At 39.4% G+C, this 17132-nt stretch overlaps 2 protein-coding genes across 6 annotated transcripts in view; one reads left to right on the forward strand and one right to left on the reverse strand.

Annotated features, from left to right (window-relative positions):
- Window positions 1-10034, reverse strand: part of IFT88 (intraflagellar transport 88) — a 41549-nt gene extending 31515 nt beyond the window's left edge. For 2 of the 4 annotated variants that reach the window (XM_041487429.1, XM_041487427.1), the window contains exons 1-14: window positions 9801-10034; window positions 9058-9151; window positions 8015-8077; window positions 7834-7890; window positions 7077-7130; window positions 6644-6707; window positions 6498-6567; window positions 5438-5528; window positions 4308-4412; window positions 3054-3156; window positions 2291-2405; window positions 1961-2192; window positions 1445-1515; window positions 681-767 (exon numbers count right to left, since the gene is read on the reverse strand). In XM_041487429.1, coding sequence (XP_041343363.1) covers window positions 681-767; window positions 1445-1515; window positions 1961-2192; window positions 2291-2405; window positions 3054-3156; window positions 4308-4412; window positions 5438-5528; window positions 6498-6567; window positions 6644-6707; window positions 7077-7130; window positions 7834-7890; window positions 8015-8077; window positions 9058-9147 — 1202 coding nt within the window. In that variant the 5' untranslated portion in view covers window positions 9148-9151; window positions 9801-10034. Of the gene's footprint in view, window positions 1-680; window positions 768-1444; window positions 1516-1960; window positions 2193-2290; window positions 2406-3053; window positions 3157-4307; window positions 4413-5437; window positions 5529-6497; window positions 6568-6643; window positions 6708-7076; window positions 7131-7829; window positions 7891-8014; window positions 8080-8392; window positions 8495-9057; window positions 9152-9800 lie in introns of those variants that run through there. The other 2 variants (XM_041487428.1, XM_041487430.1) reach the window with 2 other exon arrangements.
- A 4815-nt stretch (window positions 10035-14849) lies between these two features.
- Window positions 14850-17132, forward strand: part of CRYL1 (crystallin lambda 1) — a 50236-nt gene continuing 47953 nt past the window's right edge. Inside the window, exon 1 of one of the 2 annotated variants that reach the window (XM_041487404.1) lies at window positions 14850-15002. In XM_041487404.1, the coding sequence (XP_041343338.1) occupies window positions 14971-15002 (32 nt within the window). In that variant the 5' untranslated portion in view covers window positions 14850-14970. The remainder of the gene's footprint in view (window positions 15003-17132) is intronic. The other variant, XM_041487403.1, reaches the window with a different exon arrangement.

Raw genomic sequence — 17132 nt, forward strand, 5'->3', positions numbered from 1 at the left:
AATAAATTTTGAAAAACTTATGCTATTAATTTTTACACTGTCATTACAGGAAGTGTATCTAATTGATTTGTTTTAAACAAAAGAGTATTCTGCTGTAGAAAATACCACAGAAAGCAAAAGTTAAGCTGTTCATTGAAAAATAAAGTCCAAATGATGAACCGTATCAGCAGCCTATCACTTTGTACACTTGTATAACTGTTTAAGAAATGGTAGATTAAGTTTATATTTATAAGCATTAAGTTCATAAATTAAATTCAAACAAATCTTTCTTAAAATTTAGATTCCAGTATTTTATATAACGACTCTATGGAGTGATCAAAATTCTTAAGCACCCCAAGTCTTCATTATGCCATCTTCAACCTTAAAGACTAGCAATCACTGCCTTCCATATAGCATTTGTCTGCTGAGACTTTCAAAAGCTTTTTAGTTTTGAAATGGAACTTTTTGTGTGAGTTCAGAACACTGCAAAACGTGTTGACGTGTGATGATAAATTACTTTTTAAGACAGAACACACTCTAATGCTTTGTTATGTTAGGAGGCAAACTGGAAATAGCCTGGTTGCTGTTTGAGATGCACAGAGAACTGTGTTTCCCAGGCTGTTTCCATCTCTGAAGTGGTTTAATAACCAACACAAGAGTTGATACAGTTTAGACAAAAAGAAGTCCCACTTGACTCTTACCAGTCATAACCTACTGCAAAAGATGTCTCAATTGCTGGTGCAATGAGTTTAGCAGCTGTCATGATGTATTCCTCTGCCAAGGACTTCCTAAAGGAAACAAAACCACAAAACATAAAAATAGGAAAGAAATTTTTCATTGCCAGGGTGGTGCAGCTCTGGAACAGGCTGCCCAGAGAAGCTGTGGGTGTCTCATTCCTGGAAGTGTTCAAGGCCAGGTTGGATGGGGCTCTGAGCAACCTGACCTGGTGGGAGGTGTCCCTGTCCATGGCAGGGGGGCTGGAACCAGATCATCTCTGAAGTCCCTTCCAAACCAAACCATTCTATATCTGCATACAATTCTCTGTCACCATTTCAAAAACATGTATAGAAAAAAAAACCAAAACAAAATGTGTTCTGGCTTCTTCCTGCACTCAGTACAAATCTCAGAAGTCAATGCAACCAGTTCCCTGTTACCACTATTCCCCTGTATCTTGATTAAGCTCTTAGTTTTTTCTGTTTTTCTTTCACTGCACACTAGCTGTATTTTTTAAAAATCTCAAACGCTGCAAGTTTTAAGCAGTATACCCTGTAACATTTGGGGTGGATACTCTACTTTAGGGCAGTACACTGAACTGAGTGATCCAACTGGTTCTCCTGAGCATGTTCTTTCCTCAGAATTGGGAGGACACATTTGTAACAATAGCTGTGGACAGGTGACAAGACTGATAATCCTTCCAGGAGCTAAAATTCAAGGCATCACAGTCAAGAAAGGAGTCCACCATTACCTCTCACGTTCTATTTGACTTAAACTGTCATTTTTAATGGCTTCAATCAGTAGATTTGTATGTAGATCATCCTGGAGGGGGACAAAACAACTGCAAATTATATCAGTATACAAAAATTTTATTTACTTTATAGACAATATGACTGCAAACACAAATTGATGTAAAATAAAGTCTATAATTTCACTTACTTTCCACATTTGAAAAAGTTAGCTTCAGTTCAAAGTAGTTTTCTAACCATATACTCTGAAATTTGGCTTTACAACTACTTCAATACTGCTCATGTGTGTTGTCACAGCTCACATTAAGGTTGTTAACAGATGTAGTTCATGTCACATGCATCAGACCAGGAAGGCTGAGATCACAGTGAGAATATTCTCATGCTTAAAAATAAGCATTTGCTGAACCACTTATATACACATCAATTTCCATATTCAGTACAGTCCAAGCATTCAGTATCTCTCCCTCTTTCTCCTGATTCACTATATAAAGACACAGTTTATTTTTTTTCAAACTTACATTTAATGAAATGTATTTGTCTTCATAATCCACTTCCAAGGGAACTTCGATGAGGTTTTTGAAGGCTTTCTTCATTTGCTCACCATTTCCAATAGCAAAGTAACATAGGATCAGGTTGAAGCCTGCCTTCAGGTTTGGGGATATGCTCATTATTTCTTCAAATGAAGAAATGGCATCAACATATTGGCCCGTTTTAATAAATGCAACTCCAATATTTTCCATTATTTTTATCCTAAATAAGAAACCAGGTTTAGGTTATATTTTTAACTACTAAATCATACTGTATCCAAAACTTGTATTCCATAACCATGCCTCCTAGAAGAAACTCACCTCATCTGTTTGTGGGAACTAGTAATCTGGTCTAGAGCCATACGGTAGAATTTGATAGCTTTAGAATAGTTCCGTTGTTTTAAATATATGTTTCCCATATTTACCTTCAGTATACCTATCAAAAGGAGTCAATGAGTTACAACGTTTTAAAAGTTTTCAAAGTGACAGAGTACAACAACTTCCTAGTAAATCTGTCTTCATTACAGAATAGCAGTGTCCCTTTAAAACAGCACTGCACAGAACTGCCTTGTGTGAGCTTAACTCAAGATGAGAGAGAAGATAAAGTAATGATGAAAACTAGAATAGAACTATCATGTAAGATATATTCTGATTCTGAATTGAGGGATTAAATGGAGATTATTTATAGTGCTTTCCAGAAAGACAGATGCAAATAAGCATCTCTGAATAAAAAACCACAGTTGGAGTCTCAGAGATATGCAAAATACTAAAAGAAGCTTTCAGGAGAGAAAGGCCAAATCAAAAGAGAAAAAAATAGTACTAGAGAAGACCACATAGCATGTGTGGCATGATAAAATTATGTATTTGTCTTTATGTTAAGCTTAGTCTCTGGAAAGAAGAGACTTCATAAGACAGAATAACTTAATGTGGTTTGGCTCTCTGAGTCAGAGATTATGAATATCTGTCACCCACTCTGTGTGGCAGACATGAGGGCTGAGTTCTCTGAGTATCAGCACCATGAAGATGCAGTCCTCACTTTGAATGCCTCACTACCAGTTTTAATCCACTTTGGGATACAACCTACCTCCATTGCTGAACATCTTATTCTTCACTATAACTTGGTAAGTAGTCAGCGCTTCAGCATACATTTCGTTAGCAACATACTGACTGGCCAGATTGAGTAGAACCTATAAAAAATTGGAATTACAGATTTCAAGTTAATTTTAACTTGGAACTACTGTCTTTACCACTTGCAAGCTTCCCATTTTTAATGTTCCTTTGTTCTTGCAAATTGATATAGATGAAACAAGTTTAAAAACTACTTATTCTAGATAATTCTTTTATTTTTGTTCATAAATTATTAGCATTCAAAGTTATGCTACATGGGCCTTAGACCTAAGTAAACACAGTGCTATAATGCAAGGTTATTAAAAAATATTTATACAAGATAATTCTCAGGAACTGTGTGTAATTTATGACTCCCAACATAAGCAAAATGGTCCTAATGCCTGTGGTCACTCAGTTTAGAAGGGGAGAATTTTTCCAAACTGCTGTTTCACAACAGAAGTTCTGTTGGTGTCAGGTAAAATAGCTCTGCATTTTTTCTACAGCTTTACTCTGACCTTGATGGTAAAATAAATTACCAGGTCTGCCTAATTCAATATATTAATTGTTAATAATTTTCTCCACAGCACTACTTGGAGTATGAATTTAAATATCTATCAAGCATTTTTATGCATGTTGCATGCTTTTAAAAAAAAAAAAGTTTACTACTTGAAAACCAGAGTGTAAATCTGGATACCTGCCTTAAGATTCAGAGATACTACTATATCCTATTTCATGTAACACATTCTCAGTCACTTTATGGTTCAATTCAAAGGCAGCATCTTATCTTTCCTGTTTTGTTTTCTCCTCTTGGCATATTACACTCTCTAGGCTATTTATTTCTGAAATACAGGATCTGCATCTGCTGTATTTTGATATGCAGGTTTTACATGTGAATAAATAAATAGAATATATATTCATGGAAATTCTTCTCCACTTAACACAAGACTACGTGGTTTCTTCTGCATCTGCTGTATTTTGATATGCAGGTTTTACATGTGAATAAATAAATGGAATATATATTCCTGGAAATTCTTCTCCACTTAACACAGACTACGTGGTTTCGCTGGCATTTGAGATTGCATGGGAATGGACTTGATGACATTAATGGATCCCCTCTGTACATTGCCAGGAGCATTACAACACAGACACACACACTTCAGGAAACACTGACATTTCTCCTCAGGTGGTTTTTTAGCAACATTTCAGTCACTGAAGATTTCTAAGCACTTACTGTGTAAGTGAGGTCTAAGTTGATGCTTTCTGGAGGAGCAATTTGTTCACGCTGCCTCAACAATTCTCTTTCTTGTCTTCCAGCTTCTTTTGCTTTCTCCAGAGCCTTAAACAAAATACTAGAATTTAACAGGGCCTTGAATCTTACAGACTCAAGGTGATGAAAAGACATTCAAAACAAGTATGAAGAGAATACACTCATGTCTATTTTCTTTGGTTTACAGACTGCACCAAATGCCTGCAAAAAGCACTACAACTCACTGAGAGGTTTTAATCAGCACTAAGCAGACATCCAGTTATCTAAGTCTGCTTAGCTGTGCAATTATGTACCCAATTATAATTCTCTGCAGATTGGTGTCAATATTCTTTGTACAAGTAACACTTTGGGTCTAGCAAGTGCCATGAGCAGTCCTGTGTGCCTCCACAAGGATACAGTGATTAAGAACAGTCTGGTTACTACTCAAGGTGGCTATTTGGAAGCCAGTGGTAGGTACTTCAAGACATAATTTGATTCCTAGTCCTTACGATTGGAGGCAAATCCAACTTGGTTATTTTACAGATGAGTTCACAACTTTGATGACATTTTCAGGAAAACTGATATTCTGCTGGACTTGTCAGACACAAACATCCTATAGGATGAGAAACAACCCTTCGACATCAAGAGCATTCTTGACCATACATGCAAAAGGCTCAGGAAAAACTAAAAAAATAGATTGGTTAATTAGCCACTACTCAGTGGCACAACAATGCTCTAGTATCCTCTATAACAGAACAAATGCATTCAAACTGTCCAGTGGAAATAGTTCCTTATCCATGGTAACCTTTGATCATACACAGGAACCATCAAATGCCAGCTAGCCTGGGCCAGAGCTGTGCCAGTACAACTAATCCATCAGACCCATCTGAAGAGGTCAATGGACACAGGCAGAAGGGAATTTTTGTAACACTGAAATCTTAACAAATATATATGCTACTTTTTTCAGCAAAGCAAGGTATCACTAGACTACAGGAGTCATAATAAATTTAGAACTAAAATTATTTTAATAATTTTAAACATTTGATTACAAGTCATTTTGAAATATCTATCTATACAAATTACAGCAGAAATGAAGTAAAATTCAGAAAAACTACCAATTTCAAATCTCCACAGCTATTGGCAACACAGCTTTCTTCAACCAGTTCATTCACTTTTTTTTCCAACTGCCTCATCTTCTCTTCTAAACTAAAATAAAAATAATAACAAAAGGATTAACACTAAAGTTAAAGCAATGTAACTGCAAGCACTAAGCTTTTATGCATTATATTCTCAATAAAACAACACAATGACATATCACATGTCACAACTAACTGGTTTTCCCATCAAAGAAACATTGTGTGAAACTATGCCTAGAGAAGGTAGTCCAAAGATATCACATTCACACCTTAATTTGAGGACAGAGACCTAAGAAAACATAAATCCTGTTACAAGAACAGTACAGACAGGCAGATTTCACAAACCAAATTTGTTCAGGAGAAGTAACTACAAAACAATAGATGAGCTTTCACATCAAACACTAATGAAATGAAATATCACATTAAAAGCAATTAATTGAACCTTTATTTGCACATATAATTCTAAAGCACTGCTTGCAAATACAGATTAAAACAAAAAGTTGTGGTTCTTCTCGACTTTTTCCACTGCTAAATAACCAAACATTTCAGTAAGATTCCCTATTCCTGTACAGCTACATTTGGGGTACAGAACTTTGCTTGGAAAGTTCAACGATTTCTGAGCAAAATCCCCAACACTGGCACCAGCCTGCAAGTTTCAGCTCAAGTGCTAATCTCAGAGTGAACAGGAAGAAAGAGCAGGCAACTTCCCCCAAGTTCTTCCCAAAGAGCTGCAAGAATCATGGTGTTCCTTGCCTGTCACACACACTTTCATGGTCCTGCACAATTCTGTGTAAGTATCACAGCATTTGTGCGGCAACAGCTACACCCAGGCTGCTGAGCGACTCAGAACCAGAAATCACTGAAATCAGATGCTCCTGAAAGTCAGCCAAACACAAATGTTTGTGGCATTATTTCACCAACTTCAGAGTTTGGCCCCTCAAGGTTTTTGTAACTGCCTGGATGTTTTCAAACTCTACACATGGCTGGTCTTCTCTTGCTGTTAATGCTTTGAAAGAATGGAATGCAGAACTGAACAAACCTGTCTGAAGTTTTCTTTTCCAGAGGTGAAGCAGGACCTCTTGCTTGGCCAAGAGGGTCAAATGAAGAACCTGTAAAATTCACAGAGTACTGAAAACTGTAAAATAACATGTCCCTGTGGCAGCTGGTGATTTCTACAAACCATACCTCTCACAGCTGCTTTAGTGTAACCTGCAGCTTGCACTGCTGTCATTGGTCGAGAAACCCCATCCTCAAATAAAGAAGAAGATAGATTAAAATAAAATCTCACTAAAAATTATGTTGTAGACAATACAGACATAATTATATATTTTATATATAATTTTATATAGTCTACATATATTATTTTAATGACAAATTGTTCATTCCATGTTAGTAAGTGCCAGAAAATACTATATTGTTATTGCTTCCAAATCTGAGTTCAAATAAAACACACATCACTACACTCATGCTTTTTGACAGTACTACGTTCAAAAAAGGACAAATTAAAAGTGTAGCAATTTGTATTAATTCAATGAACTTCTAAATACTTGTATCTAACACTTATCAGAAAAATTCATTGTTGCAAATGGATATAAAATGTAAATATTGGAACTTGTACCTGTATAGTTCCTGTCATAGGTCTTCCCATAGATGAAGTTAAAGTTGCCTTTGACTACAAAAATAAGTTGTTTGAAATTGTCATTCACAAAGCAGAAGAAGCCTACATACAGTCTTCTCAACACTAAATTTTAAAAGCTGAGCTAACTCTCACATAAGTTCAAAGCAAACTTCCCATTTATGTTACTCACATGCAATATACTGCCAATTCCTGGCAGACTTAAAGATGTTGAATACTTCAGTTAGCACAAATTCACAACAAAGGTTTTTTATGTACTTGGATACTTCTATCAGCTCTTTTAAAATCTGTCACTGTATTAATCACTTAAGCTACATTTCCATACAGATTTATTTTATCAATACATCTAAGAACACAACCAACTTTTTCTGATTCAACTAGAGATGTTTCAGAGCCCATATTCTGCAAGACTTGATTTCACCTTAACTTCCAGAAAACTTTCACAAGCCCAAGTAACAAGCTATTCAGTTTCCCCTGCAAGTGAACCCAATAAATACAATGGACTCTAATGCCTTATGCGGCACAGAAGATTTGCAGCATGGCTCAGGAGAAAAGAAAAACAACCAGTAACCATGCCTTGACCAAGTGCAAAATTGTGAATTAAAACCAATGAACAGATGCAGTTCACTGGAATGAAAATCTTAATTTAGAAGGGCTCACTTTGTGCATGGAATTAAACAGTACATTTATATTTTGTAAATGACATTTTCATTAAGAATAAAACAGAACAAAAACCTGCCCCAAATCCAGTAGCTAGAGGTCTTGGACTTGATGTACCAGGAATTTTGGCAGTCACCTGGGTGGGAAAAAAAAAAGAACCAACAAAAAAAACCTGCCAATTAAAACCTGTATGTGTCAATTATTAGTGTTTCTACATAGTAAGAGCTACACTAATGCTCAGTGTTTTAAAAGGTACTTACAGGGGGTCTTCTTCCATGACTTGTTTTTGCTGCCTGTTGAAAAGCTACATCATTTTCTAAATCCTAGAAAAGATAAAAATATTAATCCTTTTAAAACCACAATTCACAGTTCCACAACCCATACTCACAATTCCACAACCTTCAGACTACTGAAAGCACATTGGTAAAAAATAAAAAATTCTTCACAAAATCTTGAAGACAACTAAACAACAGGGTTTACTGACAATAAATTACAATTATATTATTTGTCTATCTTTTTTGGTATTTTAGATTAGGAAATGTAAAAACTCATTACTTTCTAAAACCAGGAAAGAGCTGAAGTCATAAAATATAACAAGAATTTCTTTTTCCATCCAAACGCTCTTAGCAAATACTTACACTCTGAATTTTGACATTACCAACTGCAATGCAAGACATGAAAGCATCTCATGTCTCTCAGGTCCTGCAGCAACTCCCATGAACTGGGTACTGGGATTTCACACAAGATGCCAAGTCTTGCTAGTAGGTTTGGACCAAATGACATCACTGGAGTGTCCCAACTACTCCAAACCAGCAGCTATCCAAAAGTGGTCTGCAGGGCTACTTTAAGACATTCCAGATGCTCTACCCAGTTGCACAGAGACCTGCAAGATTCCATTTTACTGTGAGCTCCTCCAGCAGCAGCACAGTAGGAAACTAATGACCTACTGACCACTCAGGAGCCTCTTTTGTCAGAAAACTTGCTGCTGCTGCACACAGCATGGGAAACACCACATTGAATGTACCTACAAATAATTATGATTTTATACTTCAAAAATGCTAACCATTACAGCATCTTAGATCTGTTGAGATCTTCACAAGTGCTTAGCTGGAATAGAAAGCTACCAAAAAATTAACTATTCAAGAAGATCCCTGAGAAACTTCAGATGTTTCTTGCTAAATAAAGTAAATTTCACTTCAAAGCAGTTGTAAACTTGTATGTTATTGTACCCATAAATTCTTATCTTATACTTGTAAGTTAAAATTCTATGTATGGGAAAGGTGGGAAACAGCACATATTTTACCTCTGTGTCAAACATGGGATTATAATCATTGTAGCCAGAATAGAGATCATCTTCATTACTCTCAGGAGCCGGATGCACATTTTGCATCATTTTTCTGTGAAACATTTAACATGGCAAAAGTTATCTCGGTGGTTTTATATAAATATTTAAAAATGCAAAATATAAACAGTAATAGTTTGATTAGTCATAAAAACTAGGACTTGTCTATAAACAATATTAAATGGCACCATTTCATGGATTTATATTTTTTATACTTATACCAGTTATGAAAATTGTTTTAAAGGTATTTATCATTAAAACTAAATTATAGTAACAAGTAATTGCATTAATTACAAGTAATTAGTTAACAACAAGTAATTACATCTAGAACGGTATCTTTCCACTGTCAGCTAACTCATGTTTGAGACAACTCATATTCTAAAGTTAGTCTTTATAGGCCAAACCATAACAGTTAGTCTAATGAAAAGTTATTTAATCTTGCTTTGAGCTTTCCCTTCCGCCTTCTGAGATCAACATAGCTACAGTTATGAAGCCATTTCAATTAAAACGGGCTTTAAAAGCTAGCATTAAAGAAGCCCGGATTCTAAGTCTTTCTGCACCAGTATTTCCCTAATACCGTGCGTTCCCCTGGTGGCCTTTTGCTCACGGAGGGCACACACTAAGGTGTCTCACTTCGCCTGGCTGTTTCCATAAAAACCTCAAGAAGGCAACGTTTGCTTTCATCGATAACATGAAGTACATGCCCTTCAGCAAGCAAGCCTCAGCCAGCACGAAGCGCACGATTCCTGTGCAGCGGCACGATGAGGAGGATGTTCCCCGTCGCTTCCCCGCCGTGCGCGCTGCCCCGCGGCCGAGCCTCTCCCGGCGCGGGTTCCTCCAGCGGGGACCCGGCGATGAGCCCCGCAGCGCGGGCGGCTCCGGGCACGGGCGGGACTCGCCCTCCGCTCGCCCGCGGCCCGCTCGGCGCTCGGGGCCCGGCGTTGCCCCGAGCCGCGGGCGGGGCCGGGCGCTGCCGGAGCCGCTGCCCCGGGCGGGCGGTGCTGCCGTGAGGGGCGGGCGGTGCTGCCGTGAGGGGCGGGCTGGGCCTCGGCATGCGGGGACTCGGAGTGCGGCCCCTCGCTCCTGCCAGGTAAACGGCAGGAAAAGTCCGTGAAACGCCTGAACGCGTGGTTCATTTCCAATCCAGCCGCAGTGCAAAACGCCACCTTTTCATACAATGAGCTGAGAAATGTGCTGTTGAAACGGAAAGGCTCAGTTAAAAAATAAAAGGAAGCTGTTAAAATTGTTAAAGCTTCCTGTATGCCACAGCCTAAATTAAAAAAAAATTAAAATCCCTAATGTCTTATAAAAAGATGATTCTCCCTGCCATCTTTATGACTTTCTCTTGGTATTCTGGAAACCCTGACAAGTGTCAGTTGGTTTTCCCACGGCAAATCATTATACTCTGGAGAAAGTTTCCTATGCCTAAATGGGAAACAGAATAGAGAAGGGATCTCTGAACGTACCTACAGTGTTTTTGAGAGGGAAAACATTTTATGAGGCAAACTGTAACCCCTACTGCCTTATGCCAATAGCATAGGAAAGCTGCAAAGACAATATACAGTACAGTCAGAACAGCTTTTTTATGGTCAGGGATTGTGCACATTATGCAATGTCAGGGTGTTCTGCTGCTCACCTTTCAGCCTCAAAGTCCTTTCTGAAGAGATAAGTGCAGAAAACAAGTGAAAGGTCTTTCTACTCTGGCTCCCAACAAGAGAAATAAAGATAACATAAAGAATTATTAAGACATTATCACATTTTGCATTAACCTGTTCACATTCCATGCATGAACCACTTTCACACAGAAACTTGAGACTTGTGACCTTTGGACATGAGAATCTTTATACCTGAATTTTCTGGAGTACAAGTAGTGTACAAAATAACAGACTTAGTGTGGGAAAAGTTTTCAGCTTCATTACTTGCCACAAATCATAAACTTCAGTTTTTAAAAGCTGTATCAGTCGACAGGGTTTTGTTGTTGGCTTTTTTTTTTTTTTTTTTTTTCCTGGTGCTATGAAGTATAAATACATCTTAATACATGAAGATTTCACACAAGCCCTCAAAATCTCAGGATCCTTCATGGCAATACAGGGCCTTACTCATGGGTTGTGATCATACGACATCATCTAACAAGATGATGCTACAGTAAGAAAGCCTGTTATGGTGTAAGATGATGTAATTGTCTTTATTGGCTAAATCCAGAGGGCAACCTAGAAAGTGAAATTGCCAAAAAAAATATCTACTCTAGTCCAAGTAGCATTGTATGCTTTAAATTCCTGATCATTTTAAGTTGGATTACACCACGACTGTCACTAAATGCCCCACGTCAGTCCTCTGACTGGCATCATACTTGTGCAGCTTACATACTTGTGCAGCTAAAGCAAACTGCTAATCTGATGAGGTTTTCCTTCAGTCACTATTCAAGACATCAAGTACCTTATCCAGTGAATTCACTGAAAATTTAGGACAGATTAAAGAAACCATGAAGCTATATTCTTAAATAGGAATTTCTTTGCCTTTCAATATATGGTGTATCTGTCTTTTTCCAGTAGTAACTTTGCAAACAAGGACTCAGACAAACTATTCCAGGATCTACTAATTTGGGTTCAGGGGTTACTGGCCACAGTCTGCCTGTTATAATTGCTGTTAGTGTGTACCTTTTATAATTGCTGTTAGTTTGTACCTTACCCTTGCACTGCCAGTTGAACTGCTCATCTGATCAAGCACTGATTGGTGTTTTTCTGAATTGAAAATGTAATTCTCCCACTGTAATCTTTAAAAAAGTAATTTTCTAGTACTGAATTCTGGACTGACCAGGTCTTTGGGATTTCCTGCTGTCATGCAGAAACCATTCAAGTAGATCGACTGTCACAGTCAAGCTGCATTTAACTGCTCCTCAGGGAACTAATGCATCTAATCAAAATACAATTTGAAAATAAAATGAATGGAAGAACCTCATTACAAATATTACATATGTTACAAATAATGCATATAGAACTGTAGACTATGTGAATTGGAAGGGATCCACAAGAATCATCAGAGTCCAGCTCCTGGCCCTGCACAGGACAAGCCAAGGATCACACCATGTGCCCTTCTTTGTTGTACCATATGTTGTAGTTTGGGTTTAAAATGCATTTTCAACAGGAAAATCATCTTCTTAAGAGGTATCTTTACTACTGAACTTCTATCTAGTTTTGCTGAATTGTGCTTTAGTAGTATCTACTTTGCTACTATTTACTTTCTTATTCCTTCAGATTGCCTCTTTAAGAATCAGGATTTTGACAATATTGGTAGTATTTGCATCAGGCCATCTGCACTTTGAAAGATCACCCAAATTAACAGCACAACCTATGAACAATAATTAAAAATATAGTTTTAATTTTAACATCATTTCAATACAACCACTAGTTATAACACAGTGTGCAAACCATTAGTTAGAACTCTACAGAACAGCAAAAAAAGTTATTAATTAAAGTTATCTTTTTAAGTCATTATACTTCACAAACCATTAGGAACGTAGTAGCAACGGATCATAGTCCATTACCAAATAAATGTACTTACTGGTTGCTCTAGTGAACCAGTGATATATTAAACAGATCTAATACTTAACAAATGTGAACTATGCCTCTGTTTTTATTCCACACTAAAAGCTTAGGCTAGCACTCTGTGTATTTTAAAAGCATACCATTCCTTTATTTTCTGCAAGGGGGAATTCACATCTTGTTCATATTACACGTCCCCAAGGCTCAGAGTTAGTGAGAGTTATTTCCCCTTGCTTATTACACGACCCTTTTATACCATCCTGCTTCTCCCCTGCAGTAAATCCACCCCTCTGTGGCCAGTAGCAGATTTCAGCTCTGCCTGTGGGGCAGCAGAGGAGCACGCTCCATAGAAAAAGACTAAAAACATAGAGGGATCAACTGTGCAGCTCCCAACACAGCTCAAACCTGCCTCTACACCTATTTGACTTTGAAGAAAGAATACATATGCTGGTGAGTGCATGCCTGCTGCCAGTACAAGCCCTACTTTTCATTCCCTAATGGAGCCCAAGGCCTTTCACCATGTTATTGGTTGGTTATGGTTTTTGATGTTTCTGGGCTTACAGCACCTTCTGTCCTTTGCATGGGAATTGCAATAGAAGACGAGAATCACTGTGCCTAACTTGTGGAGGCTGCAAGAACTGGGCTTAAAACTCTTCTGCTACTACACAAAAATTAAACTTGTACTTTGTTTTTCAGTCATATTTTCTTCCCTTGACTTACACTTCTGAGAATTTAATTATCTGTATTTTCTTTTCTTCTTGCAAACTTCTCTCTCCTCTTTTGATCGAGTTTCAAGTTACCAGTGTGTCTGATCACTGCAGATCCTGGGGGATATGGCTGCAGTCATACCCTAATTTCGATTAAGTAATGCAGAGCTATGGGGCTTGGTCACTAATATATAGATAACAACAACAACAACAACAATAATATAGTTCACATTTCATTGCCATAGACTTGTTTTGTTCACCCCCAGAACTAAAAGGTCCTGTAATTGTTTTTATCACAGCTGTGATTAGCTCTCAAACCCTTGCAGTAACACTCCGAACTGAGCTTTTAATTCTCTGAATCCACCTGTAGATCTGCAATGGCTTTTGTCTCTTAATCTATTGCTGATGACAAGTAAGGTATAAATACACATCTCAGGAGGTCAAAGAGTATTAAAAGAATAGATAAGAACTTCTAAATGGAAGTGATGGTAAAATTGTTCTGAAGACCATTTTTCTCAAGCCCAGGTGACATTACTTTTATGTTCTAGGAACTTAGCATTTTTTCTTTGAAGTAAAAACCTGAGTTCACAAAATAAGTATGCATTGTGTGCTTCAGTTATGCTCTGCCTATACAAAGGTCTTTGTGTTTGGAACATGTGCCAAGTCATGCCATTTTGAATTAGTCTTCAAAGGAGCAAAATTGGTACTTGCTGAAACCTTAAAATGGTTTTCTACACCAGCCTATATAAGCCCTGAGCAGCAGAACTGGCACAGTGTGCTGCACTCTTCTGTCCCACTGCCTTAAATGTTCCCATGGCCCAGTTTACTGCCACTTTGCTCCACTAACGCTTCCCAGCTACTGGCATATCTCAGGTTCATGGGTGGTGTTAAGGCCAGGAAGCCAAGGACATAATAGTTTGGTTTTCCACCTGCTGTCTGTTGAGCAGTCTCCATGAAGCCGTTAGGAATATGCAATTTTGACTTCTCCATCTCGTTGTTGAATGTGATTGGAATTAACAAAGTGCCAGTGAGCGGGCAGATGTACCAAATCATTATGTTAGCCTTATTTATTTTTCTTGGAAAGTAGAAGAAATGATAAGCTGAACAAACTTTCAAATGATAGCCAAACAAAGGTTCACCGAACTTCATCAGTAACTATCAAACCTTTCTTCTGGGATCGAATGTATTACTTTTCGACTGTTTGGCTTTTTAATAGAAAGCAAGAAAAAAGTATTTATTGCATACATTAAGAGTACATTAATATAATCTTCGATATTATAATCAAGCATTTAAAATGTTACGTTTTCCCTCCGTGCCCGGGGAGCGGGGGGGGGCGGGACCCGGGGGCCGCGGCCATGGGAGCCGCCCCCGGCCCCGGCCGTGGCCCCGGCCCCCGGCAGGCTCAGGCTCGGCCGGGGCCCCGGGCAGGCTCAGCCCCGTCCCGGGCCCGCCCCGGGCCCGCCCCGGCCCCGGTCAGGCTCGGCCCCCGGGGAGGGGGCGGCCGCGGAGCCAATGGGCGGCCGTGACATGGCGGGAGCGGCGGGCGGGGCGTGCCGGGCCCGCACGGGGCAGAGGTGGCTCGTCCCACTGCCCATCCCGCATCTCCCGGCGCGGCGGTCGCAGGCATGGAGCCCTCGCAGGTTACCATTATCGGCAGGTAAAGCCTCTCGTCGCCCGCGGCCGGGGGCAGCGCCCCAGGGAGGAGGTTCCGGCGCGGCGCCTGTAGGACGGATGCCCGCGGCGTGCCAAGGGGCTTGGGCGCGTCTCCCGGCTCGGTCCGGCCTGCGGGGAGGGGGTTTGGGGACTCGGTGTCGGGTACGGTCCTGCCTCAGCTGTCCCCAGTGCTGCAGCTGTCGGATGTGTCAGCGAGGTGCTGGCTCGGGGCAGGCGGTGGGTTTTGCCCAGCCGCGGGTCCCGCTGCTGCTGGATCTCGGGAAATGGGGGGATGCACCTGCTTACCTCTACTTGGAGTGCCTTTGTTTAAGCCCCTGACAGCTCTATGCTACTGTAAAACAAGCAGCAAACAAACATCTTTACCGAAGTAAGTCACCCTTTACGTCTGAAAGACTGCTGTCCCTTTTCATTGCAATGCCCTGTGTGTAAGTGCAAGAGGAGAAATCCAAGCACAGCTTAACGTCCCAATTGTCAGCTATGTCGGGAAACTCCTAAGTTGGTTTTAGACACTCCTGAAGTAATATTGACTTGCCAGAAAAGTCAGCAGTATTTCTGGCTTCTGTGGGAATGCATTGTTTCATCCTCTCATTGAGCTGAACCTAAAGTTCTTGAACAAGAGTCAGGAGGGGAGAGAAAATAGGCGCGGGATAGTAACCGTGCCCTGTGCACCACTGTACCTGGGTGCTACAAGTGTGGGCTGGAGCCAACTTCATCAGCAAGACCACTTGAAGCCTCAGGATAGGAGTTTGGGTGTTGCTGTGTGACACTGACCAAACTGGCTCCTACTGGTACTCCGGGAAATTTGTTCAATTACTGTAGGTGTGTCGGAAGGGTCAGGAGAGCTGTGGCTCCTGTGGCACTACTGCAAGTTTCGGTAGTACGTGTGAAGTTGTGTGAGCGGATTTGGTTGTTAATACTTTATCTATCATTGGGCCCCAAATGACAGTGCTTAAAAGTGTCAGAAAGCACTGTCTTGGGGTGAAATGTGCTAACATCAGGTTATGATGATGCTGTCATGTACAATGCAGTAATGGTGCAGGCCTGATACCTACCATTGACTTACTTTGTGTGCCCTGCGGTTCAAAAGAAAAACCCCACAATCCTAGGAACCTGTATTAAAGTGGAAGAATTTTCTTTTTGTGCTTTAAGGAAATTTAATTTAAAAGTGCAATTTAGAGAGGTTATGCTACTTTGCAAAGATGCTGGTAGCTCAGATATGCTTATGTCAGGTTGAAGTGATTAAAATGTTTTTATTTTATAAATACTCATTAGTCAGGAGGCTACAGTAGCTAACAAACCTTGACCATGCCTGTTCTGTAAGTTTGTTCTGTTGCTTGCCTCAGAATTTATCAACTCTGGGCTTACTACAGAGAAGTTGTTTATTTTTACTTTTAAATGGTAAGTTTTGAGAGAGACCTCACTGTCTGCTTAGCAGCAGTAAATGCAAAACTTCACTTTTTTTGTCCCAGTTATTTCCACTGATTCCTACTATTTCCTGAAACTTCCTGTTTTGATCCTTTCTTAAAAGACATAGTTAAACCTAAGGCTGAGTATGTTCCTGTTTTTTCTTCCTTCTTTTCTCATCTGCCCTATTACTTTATCTCTGACTTTTGCTCCCCTTTTAATCTTTTATTGATGCCCTAATGGCATTGAATTTTTCAGTTGCCAGACATCACTAAAGTTTAATGCTGCAAATACAGTGATCTTGGAAGTGAGAGGAAATTATCAAAACCCCCACTATAATAGTCATGGATGTTGTGTTCTGATCTTGTCTCTGTTATGGATTTTTTTCCTAATTTTTTGTGATTTCAGGTTACTTAAGCTTGTGACACTGTGCCTTGGTGCTTCCATTTGAAAAGACTGCTGCCTGCTACACATCTAATGAAGTTAGAACCTGCATTGCTTTAAGAGAGATAATAAATTTGTCAGTTACTACAGATTTCTTCCATGTGTTGCTCAGAAATATGATTCACCAAAAGATGTAGGCAGACTGTTCCTATGTGTATCCAGCATGATAAAGTGTTTAATCTAAAAATAAAGGTCGTGCTAGAGGTGGCTATGTGGAAAAATAGTATCAAACTCATGCTCAGTTGGGACTTTTTTTCCCCCTTTT

Source organism: Pyrgilauda ruficollis, unplaced genomic scaffold, assembly GCF_017590135.1.
Source record: "Pyrgilauda ruficollis isolate IOZ18807 unplaced genomic scaffold, ASM1759013v1 scaffold8, whole genome shotgun sequence".
Taxonomy (NCBI): domain Eukaryota; kingdom Metazoa; phylum Chordata; class Aves; order Passeriformes; family Passeridae; genus Pyrgilauda; species Pyrgilauda ruficollis.